This window comes from Phragmites australis, chromosome 13 (genome assembly GCF_958298935.1).
Source record: "Phragmites australis chromosome 13, lpPhrAust1.1, whole genome shotgun sequence".
In the NCBI taxonomy this organism is placed as follows: Eukaryota; Viridiplantae; Streptophyta; class Magnoliopsida; order Poales; family Poaceae; genus Phragmites; species Phragmites australis.
In genome coordinates this window covers 3,616,796-3,627,080 of record NC_084933.1, presented here as the reverse complement: position 1 = coordinate 3,627,080, position 10,285 = coordinate 3,616,796, and the positions used below count along the sequence as shown (strand labels likewise).

The 10,285-nt window shown below is 43.4% G+C and overlaps 2 protein-coding genes across 2 annotated transcripts; both read right to left on the bottom strand.

Annotated features, from left to right (window-relative positions):
- Window positions 1–266: 266 nt before the first annotated feature.
- LOC133888840 (pentatricopeptide repeat-containing protein At5g50280, chloroplastic-like) lies at window positions 267–9,617 on the bottom strand. The gene is made up of 3 exons (XM_062329213.1): window positions 8,560–9,617; window positions 6,090–7,106; window positions 267–767 (listed from the first exon to the last, which is right to left on the bottom strand). Exons 1-3 carry the CDS (start codon window positions 9,465–9,467, stop codon window positions 464–466), a joined length of 2,229 nt encoding a protein of 742 aa, XP_062185197.1. The 5' UTR covers window positions 9,468–9,617; the 3' UTR covers window positions 267–463.
- Window positions 3,831–6,058, bottom strand: LOC133888838 (uncharacterized). Its single transcript, XM_062329212.1, has 2 exons — window positions 4,115–6,058; window positions 3,831–3,965 (listed from the first exon to the last, which is right to left on the bottom strand). The coding sequence occupies exons 1-2, from the start codon at window positions 5,322–5,324 to the stop codon at window positions 3,922–3,924; spliced, it is 1,254 nt and encodes a 417-aa protein (XP_062185196.1). The 5' UTR covers window positions 5,325–6,058; the 3' UTR covers window positions 3,831–3,921.
- Window positions 9,618–10,285: the final 668 nt, after the last annotated feature.

Here is a 10,285-nt window from a genome sequence, read left to right as displayed (position 1 = left end):
ACGAATTCTTCTCTTGTGAGACATCGATTGATGATGTACAGAAAGAAGCATAATTTGTTCGCCTTACTCACCCCTGAAGGCAGCTTTGCAGCTCTCACTCAAGACTCACCTATTCACTTTGATGATATCCATTATTTAATAAGATTACAATGGTATTCACTTTTGAAGTGCCATTTCACAATTGTTGTAGTAGGAAATAATCAATTGTCCTGTTTAAAAGTGTTGCTTTTATGATAGAAATAACAAACGGATGAAGTTCATTTACCTGAATAGTGTCCGAGACCAACCATGTAAAACGCAAAACCTTATAGTTGATTCAGGTTACTGAAAATAGATAAAAAAAAAAATGTAGGCCTATAACCCAGTAATCACCAACTTGAACATTTCAAGAGAATGAAAATGCAAGGGAGTGAAATAGGGATGCAAATCTTGAATACAATTGAATGTGAACTGAAGATAAAAATCACAAAAATCTTTTTCTCTGGCGCCCATAAGCCAGATTCAGCATAGACCCTTTTTTTCTATTCTTCCAAAACTCATCTTTCTTTTCCTTCCTAGTTTTTAAACCAGACTTGCTTTTTATGATCCCTTGTATGGCACTCTTATCCTTTATGTTCTTTCTTGCAGCCTTCACATCCAAAGTATTCAACAACTTTCTATACGACCTAGAGTCAGGTACTTGCCCACTTCGAACCATCTGCTTGTGGTAATAGAATGCCCTCGAAAAGTCACGAACACGGGCATATGCATATATCATTGTACTGTATGTGTAGATATTTCTGGATCGATCACCCACAATCTCTTTCTCTAGTATACTTTTATCTCACTACCTTCTTACATATTAGTCCCTACACTATGATATATTTACATATACACACCAACACTCCCCCTCAAGATGGGCGATATATATTTATCATCCCCATCTTGCTACAAGCTAATACACATTCTTTAACTCCTAAGCCTTTTGTTAGACAATCTGCTACTTGACCACCTGAAGCCACATAACTTAGTTTAAGTGTTCCATCATCCAATCGTTCCTTGATGAAGAAGCGATCGATCTCCACATGCTTGGTTCTATCATGCTGAACTGGATTATTTGCAATATTGATCGCCGATTTATTATCACACCAAAGCTTCAAAACCCCTTCCGATAGCTTCAATTCAGATAATAAGTTTCTTATCCATAACATCTCACCTAGGCACACAGACATAGCTCTATACTCTGCCTCTGCAGTTGATCGAGACACCACCGGTTGTTTTTTGCTTCTCCATGACACCAGATTTCCTCCAACAAAAGTACAATAACCAGAAGTTGATCTTCTATCATCAGGACAGCTAGCCCAGTCGGCATCACAAAAGCCTTCCACATTAAGGTGATTATTCCTCTTAAACCATAGTCCTTTGCCAGGACTACTTTTCAAATATCGCAAGATCCTGTAGACTGCATCTAGGTGCTCACTTCTAGGATCATGCATATATCGACTTACTACACTCACTGCATAGGTTATATCAGGCCTTGTATGACACAAGTAGATCAATCGACCCACAAGTCTTTGATATCTATCTTTATCCACTGGATCTCCGGACATGGCGCTCAACTTGTGATTTTGTTCCATAGGAGTAGAAGCAGGACGACATCCAAGCATACCTGTCTCATTTAGTAAATCCAGGGCATATTTTCGTTGTGAAAGAATAATCCCTCTAGGAGATCTTGTTATCTCAATACCCAGGAAGTAACGGAGTTGGCCTAAATCCTTGACTTCAAACTCTTTGCTTAGATTATCCTTTAGCCGAGCCATCTCCAAAGTGTCATCACCAGTGATAATCATGTCATCTACATAGACTACAAGAATAGTGATATGATTTCTAGAATGACGACAGAACACAGTATGATCCCCATTACACTGTCTGTATCCCATACTGCACATTGCACGTCTGAGCCGATCAAACCATGCTCTTGGTGATTGCTTTAGACCATACAATGACTTCTTCAATTTCAATACTTTTCCCTTAGTCTGATCAGTAGCAAATCCCGGTGGGACCTCCATATAAACTTCCTCTTGAAGATCTCCATGTAAGAATGCATTCTTAACATCCAATTGATACAATGGCCAATCAAAATTAGATGCACATGAGATTAGTGTTCTTACCGTGCTCATTTTTGCAACCGGCGCAAATGTCTCATCATAATCAATTCCATAAGTCTGGCTATACCCTTTTGCTACCAATCTTGCCTTATACCTCTCTATCTTTCCATTAGGGTCTTGTTTCACCGTGTAAACCCATTTGCAACTAACTACCTTCTTACCCACAGGGAATGGAACAAGATCCCAAGTCTTGTTCTTCTCAAGTGCTGCTAGCTCCTCGAGCATGGCCTCCTTCCACTTTGGATTTTGTTTTGCTTCTCTCCAATCTTTTGGTATTGTCATTGATTGTAGTGACGCCACAAAAACTCGGTAAGCCGGAGATAAAGACTCATATGAGACATAGTTGTCTATGTCATTCTCATCCCCATCACTATTTGCATCCTCAAAGCCATACCTTATTGGAGACTTTCCTACAGTGCTTCTTGTTCCCTTTCTTATGGCAATAGGCAGGTCAATAGAGGATTCAACTTCTTCTCCCCCTGTCTCTAATAATTGATCTACTTGTGATTGGTGCTGCTCCACTACTTGCAATTGCCTCTCATTATTCGCAACCTCATTACCATCAGGAGGGAGTTGGTTGAGGTTTCCTTTCCTCCTTCTCGTATACACTCGTAGATTATCCCCCACATGTGATCTTGCCTCCCTTTCCTCCTGTACCGGCTTGCTCATGGCAGTTGGACACGGGATCAAGCCAGTCATAACTCCCCTCTCCTTTGATTGCTCCTCATCTTTAGCCCCTAGCATTTCCTCCTCTTTCTCAACACTAACCTCGTGCATGTTAGAAGATTCAAGATCAGCAAATAAAGAACTCAAATCTGTCTTTTCCCCATAAAAGGGAATAGATTCCCTGAAAGTTACATCCATGCTCACAAACATACGACGTTCGGATGGACTCCAACACTTGTACCCTTTCTGCCCAGATGAGTAGCCCACAAAGATGCACTTGACAGCTTGGGGATCCAACTTTCCGACTGAAGGTCTATGATCCCTAACAAAGCAAGTGCATCCAAACACCTTTGGTGAAACAATAAACTCATTTTTTCCAAACAACATCTCATAAGGTGTCTTCATCCCAAGCACTCTTGACGGCATGCGATTAATAAGATGGGTAGCAGTCATAACTGCCTCACTCCATAAGAACTTAGGCACATTCATAGTATACATGAGTGAACGGGCTACCTCCAAGAGATGCCGATTCTTTCTTTCAGCTACTCCATTTTGTGAGGGCGTATCAGGGCATGAAGTTTGATGTAAGATTCCTTTCTTAGAAAGGAAACTTCCAAATTCCTTGTTCACATACTCAGTCCCATTATCAGTTCTGATAATTTGAACATGAGCATTGAATTGATTCTTCACACATGCACAAAAGTCCTTAAAGCATTCAAGTACCTCACTTTTATGTTTCATAAGGTATAGCCATGTCATACGAGAGTGGCAATCAATAAATGTGACAAAGTATTTCGCTCCACTAACAGAGACTACAGGAGAGGTCCACACATCAGAGTGGATTAATATAAATGGTGCCACATTTCGCAACCCCCTGCTCACATAAGAGGTTCTTGTGTGCTTCCCAAACTCACATGCATCACATATCAATTTACGTTTGTCCACCTTACACATTTCATTAGGAAATACCTTACTCATAATATCAAAAGATATATGTCCCAGTCGACAGTGTAAAAGCATTACCTTAATCTCCTCTTCACTTGCAATAGCTGACAGAGCAAGACATATAATTTCATCTGTCTTGCTCCTGTCAAGATACCAGAGTCCATTATGTCGAACTCCAGTCCCAAGCCTTCTTCCCGTCTTCCTTTCCTGAATTAAACAATTTTCACGATCAAGAGAAACACAACAATCCATCTGATCAATCAATGAGCTTATTGAAACTAGATTTACTGGAAAAGATGGAACATATAATACGGATGACAATGTAATAGATGGTGTACATTGCACCATACCCACACCTCTGATAGGTCGAGATGTTCCATCAGCAGTCTGGATTGTCTCACTATGAGAATATGAGTATGGTATATAGGATGCAAATTCACTTGATGTACCTGTGACATGCCTGGATGCCCCCGAATCTAATATCCAATCTGAATTTGAAGTCGTTGTCCCTTGATCATTTGATCTTGAATTTTCCTTATTCTTCTTTAGCTTCCTCAATTCTTCTAACTCAGCAGCTGGGATCATGACTAGGTTAGATTCACTTTCCTCGGTCATAGCAAGATTAGCTTTATAACCTCTTCCTCCACCACGGCTCACACCACCCCTTCGTCCACCTCTATCACTGCCTCTTCCTCTTCCACGGTTAGGCTTGAAAGGTTGGCGACAATCACGACTCAAATGACCCTTCTCACCACAGTTATAGCATGTCCTAGTCTCCTGGGATTCTGTCACCATAAAAGCTGGACGGGGTGGAGGTGAAGAATTACCTTTCATTACCTCAAGTCTAGTCTCCTCCTGTGCCATAGCAGCTATGGCTTCCTCTAGGCTAGGAAGGTTGGATTGGTGAAACATGGCAGCACGTCTTGCCTCAAATTCTGAGCCTAGACCTCTTAGGAACTGAAGAACTCTTTTTTTCTCTATCCACTTCTTCACCCATGCCACACACTCGGGATGTGGCAACTCAATAGGATCATAGTGATCTAAATCAGCCCACAAACGCTTCAACTCTGCAACATACTTCATCAAAGACAGCTCCCCCTGCTTCAGATGGTGTATTCTGTCATCTGTATCAGCTAATAACATCACATTCCCAATGCCTGAATACATCTCAGATAGAGCCTGCCATACCCCTGAAGCACTCACAATAGTATCCACTGATCCAGCAATAGTCGGTGACATCGAGCTTAATAGCCATGCAACCACCAAAGAATTAGTAGCATCCCAAGCTTTCCATTCATTACTTGATTTATCTTCAGGTTCAATCATCTCTCCATTGACAAAACCCTCAAGTTTTTTTGCCTTCAACAACAACAATGCCCTCCTAGACCAAGCCAGATAATTCTTGATGCCCTCCAATTTGATATCATTTGGCATCAATTCTAATTTCTGAATTGTATCTGCGTAGGGCACAATTTCCCTACCTGAGGATGAGACCTCATTCTTTTTCGCAGTAAGCAGTTCAACAAGTTTCCCAAGAACTTGCTCAATTCCCTGATTTTCTCCCATACTGTAGCGATAGAGCAAAACAGCAGCACCTGCCTTCGTGCTCTGTCAAACAACCACTAGCAACTTGCTCCTTTTCTTTCGATTGCAGCCCCACACACAAACAAGCACTTCACTGCCACTCACAGCACCACTTCCTCTCTGCTCCTTTGTAGCCCAACAGCACCACACAGAGTTTCACAACCACCTCCAATCCTCCAATCTGAACACCACTCCCCTCAATCTCTCTCTCAGCCACCACAAATCAGGCTTCCCAGTTCCTCAAATCACACGCCCCTCTACTCAGTGCGCCACCTGCTAGTGCTTCCTTCAAACCGAATCACCTCTTTGCCACACACGTGCTGGCTGATGGTTGCCTCAACAGGAGCAGCTTAGCCTGCCAAGAGAACTACTTCTGCTGCTGCTTCTTCCGCAGATGTGAAAGCTGCTACTCAAGCTCGGCTCCTTTGAATTATGCGACCAAATCAACCACCACTAAACTGCGAGCACCTCCTGATCTGAGAGCTCCACTGGGCGCGCCCACACGCACTACTGCAATACTGAGCTGCCTCCCTCTTCTGCTCAGCGCCGTACCACCGTTGCAGCAGCTCCGCGCCGCCGACCACCGATTGTCTTCCTCACTACTGTAGCGAACCTGGCTCGGATACCATGTAGATATTTCTGGATCGATCACCCACAATCTCTTTCTCTAGTATACTTTTATCTCACTACCTTCTTACATATTAGTCCCTACACTATGATATATTTACATATACACACCAACAGTATGTAATGGAGTCTGGTTTTAGTTCCAGAACAATCATCTCTTTCAAGAGTTGAGGCATTTTGTAATGCTGTCCTCCCCTTCCATAAGCATTCATCAAAATGTTGCATGTCATGACAGTAGGCTTTAAACCAATCTTTCCAAATTCATATATAACATCCCTTGCCTGAAGATACAACCCATGTTTCGCTAAACAATCGAGTACCATGTGAAATGTGATCCTAGTCCCCCCAACCTTTTCATCGATCATTGATTTCCATGTCTCCATTAGCTTCTCTGTGTCGCCAGCTCTCCTAAGAGTGTCAAGCAAAGCTGTATAGGTTTCCAAGGTGGGTTTAAGTCCTTCTCTTTTCATATCCATATATATGGTATGAGCTTTTTCATTCAGTCCATTAACTGCATATGCACAAAGTAATGCAGTGTATGAAGAAGATAATGGCTTAATGCCGTCTGTCTTCATCCTCAGGAAAGCATCTTCAGCCTTTTCACTCATTTTCTTCTGCCGCCCATAGGCGTTTATGAGACAATTGTATGATCTAGTACTTGGTCTTAGTCCTAAATCTTGCATCTCCAGAAGTAACAACTCAACAACTTCAGGCTGCAATCTTCTACCATAAGCATCCATAAGGATATCATAAGTTGATGTTGTTGCTTGCAAACCTTTTTCTTTCATCTCAACAAAGAGCCCCTCGGCTTCTTCAATTTGGTTGGATTTGCAGTATGCCTTCATTAGTGTGTTATATATGCTTATGTTCGATGCAATTCCCCTCTTCTCCATTTCTGACTGGATGATCAGAGCTTCCTTTTTCAGTCCCCCACAACAAAAGATATTTATCAGAGCAGCAGCAACATCCAAGCTCCAGTTGACTCCTTTTCTGTTCATCCGTTGGAAAAACTGCCATGCATCCTTGGCAGATGCCTTACTCTTCTTCATAACATTAAGCATGACTGAGGACGTCCTGTGATCAGGTTGCACATTGTTCTTTTCCATAAGCTCAAATATTTCCCAGGCAATATCATACCTGAAGAAAAGTAGAAAGATGCTCATCGAATTGAATATCAACTTACAAATACAAAGAAATGTGGCACATTATCTATAACTGCTATTCATCTTTAGTTACAAATGTATTCACCTACTTGATCTGAAGTGGAAGCACTAGGAGTGCTTGAATCTTTACAAACTAGTCATTAAACAATGTTTGTGCATGCAGATTGTTACCTCCAGTTATATATTTGTCCATATTGTTCAGATTCTACATGAACAGAAAGAGTGAAATAAATCAAAATTACTTGCATACCCTGTTGATTGTAAAAAAATACCAATCTGAACTTTACCATCGCGTTTTTCCTAGCTATTCAATTTCGCATCCAATGTACAGAAATGCACAAGAAATTACTAACACATAATGCTTGTTTGTAGAATACACCAAAAATACCTAAATATTACCCCTACTACTCAGATGGACTTAACAAGCAAGAGAAAAACAGTTTTGCGTCATGGAGACTGAAGGGCCAAAAAAGACATTAGGACATTCCATCATCGACATTCTTTTCTCTGAAGCACGATAGTAAATAAAGGTCAAGATCAAATTCTGAACTATGAAGTGAGCATACGCCTATTATTTGTACTGATCTTAGGCTTATGTATCATTTCTCAGATCAAGCTTTACTTATCTTTAAATTTGGTGATTCTTCTATCATGAATGTAAAATATTTCTCCTTGTGACGAGGAGCAGGAAACAGCAGCACATTTGTGTCTACATTGTTCCTTCGCCAAAGAAGTCTGGAGCAAGGTGAGCGGCTGGACAGGCAATGCAGTTCCCATGCCGGACAACCATGATATCACCGTGGCAGATTGGTGGACACAAGCCCTTGCTCCACTATCAAAGGACCAGCGCAGAACTACTGCAGTGATAATTATGTACACAGCATGGAACATCTGAAAGAAGCGGAACTGAAGGACATTCGACAACCGATAGCTACAACCAGCACAGGTCTTTGGCCTTATCAAGGAAGAAATTGCCTTGCACAGAGTGGCACATGGTAGGTTCCAATAATGAGTACAACTGAGATTTATTCCCTCTTATGTAATATCCTTATTGTAAAACTCGCATGCTTCCTTCTTAAATGGTATAGCAGCGCTCCCGCTTAATTTTTTTTTAAAAAAAAGATATTTCTCCCTAATTTTTTCCCCAAGCAAGCTTCTCTCCCTCTCTATCAACTCAATACATTACTTCACCCTTAACTTCCAAAACTTTTTTAAAAATTTGACAACAATGCTCCAGTTAAAATGCCATTCGCTCATTTTGATAACAAACACAAATTAAAAAGGATAGAAAAATTTCCACAGCTAAATGCATTTATGGCTCACAAATCTTCTTGTGTGATTACCAAATCCACAGAACATGTGTTGATAAACTTTAACTATCAATTTTCCTCGAAAGTTCACTAAATTTTGCACTAGACAATGCTCACCTCCCGCGGTAGGCAACAGCAGATATCGCGGAATTGTAAAGGACCGCTTCGCGGAACTGCCTCTCCGGTGGCAAACCTGCTACAATCTCCAAGATCTCATCAGCCATCCCCATTCGCCCAAGCGCAACAATAGCCACCAACCACGCCTGTGGCGACACTGGCACTAGCAGCGTCTCCTGCTCCCGCATCCACCGGAACAGGTGTACACAGCCCAATGGCAGCCCCTCCTCCCCCATTCTCCTCATCGGTTCCACGCACTCTCCCTCGCTGAAGGATCCCCCGGTGTAACCAGCCAAGAACTCGGCAAATCCCGGGCCGTCCACCGCGGGGTTCCTGGCGAAGGCGAGGATTTGTTCCATGGCAGCCGTGGTGGTGGTGCAAACGTCGCTTACCCCTTGCTGGCTTCGCAAGAAGAAGCTTGGGTCCAGCCACTCGCATCCTCCTCCATTCTCGTCGTCGTCCGAATCCTCCTCTTGGTCATACCGCTGCTCACGCTGCCCTCGGAAGGGGCTGAAAGGCGGGTCCCACTCGCCTACCTCCCCACCATCCTCGTCCTCGACTTTGGATTCTTGGAGCTCCTTTTCCTCCGCGGCTTCGCCGTGGCGCGGGCTCCCCCCGCCGCTGCCATCATCCCTATCCTCCCGGGCGCCGTAGAGGTGAGCTCGGGCGGGTGAGCCCCAACTTCCCTCCGCCTGCTCCCAGTCGTCGTCATCTTCCTTTCCATGTTGGTCCGAGAAACGTAGTGGAGGGTAGGCGAGTGGATGGTTTCGCCGCCACGGGGTCTGTAAATGGGAATAGGAACGGAGGAAGCATTTGGAGAAGGATTTGAGGGTGCAGGAAAGGCCAAGGGTCCGGAGTGTCGGGGAAGCCAAGGAGAAGGAGGGTAGTTGCTGGGCTTGCAGCGCCATCCCTGCTGGAATCCCAGGTACTAACTAGTCAGAGCTGCTTGGAGGAAGAGGAGCGGCAGCCCGGCTCCATCTCCATGGAAGAAGCAAGAGGATGCTATTGATAGAGGTACAACAGCACAGTACGGATTGAGAGAGTTCTTGAGGAGAAATTGGGCCAAAAGCCCAAAGCGGCAAACAAGGGCCGCTACCCCCATCAAGCTCTAATAGAACAGGTGTGATTAGTTTTTTTTCTGGGAAGTTCAGAGCTTTAAACCAGACTCTGTTAAATTAACAGAGCTTTATTAATCCACATGAAGCCGCAAAACTCCATTCCATCTCTGAAAGCCAAGGCCTCAATAAACAGAGGATCATCAATGGCAGTAGATGGTACTCGCCAAGTTCCCATGAACGCAGTGGCCGATCGTGCGGCTTTTTCAGTTCTTGCTTTTCCTCCTTCCATCGCTATTGCTCCATCTGAGTTGATTTTTATCCAACCTAGGTACGGAGGCAACCACGGGTAGGGCGCTGCAGAACCACCCCCTCTAGCAGGATCGCACGAGAGCTCCAAGAGTGCCGAGGGTTTCCTTCACATGTAGCATAGCTTGGACAGGATTCAAGACCTCATGTTCATGAGTCCACTTGTTGCGAGACGTCTAGGTAGCATGCATAATGGCGATGATGATTGTTCAATCTTTCTCCTGTATAACTCCATCACACAATATATCTGTTGCCCAAGACCTCCGGTGCAAGCACGGTAGTCTCAAGTTGAAACATTCCTTAGCTGCCTCCCAGAATCTTTGTGCATGTGAGCAATGTATCAATGCATGCATTAGATCTTC

Bases quoted from the DNA above. Each gene is read 5' to 3' on its own strand.
- LOC133888838 (XM_062329212.1), bottom strand. From the start codon at position 5,324: ATGGGAGAAAATCAGGGAATTGAGCAAGTTCTTGGGAAACTTGTTGAA. The intron at 3,966-4,114 runs GTGTGGGTATGG...TGTTTAATTCAG, and splicing joins AACATCTCGACCTATCAGAG to GAAAGGAAGACGGGAAGAAG.
- LOC133888840 (XM_062329213.1), bottom strand. From the start codon at position 9,467: ATGGCGCTGCAAGCCCAGCAACTACCCTCCTTCTCCTTGGCTTCCCCG. The intron at 7,107-8,559 runs GTGAGCATTGTC...ACTTTTCTTCAG, and splicing joins GCTGTTGCCTACCGCGGGAG to GTATGATATTGCCTGGGAAA. The intron at 768-6,089 runs ATACTGTTGGTG...AAATATCTACAC, and splicing joins CTAAAACCAGACTCCATTAC to ATACAGTACAATGATATATG.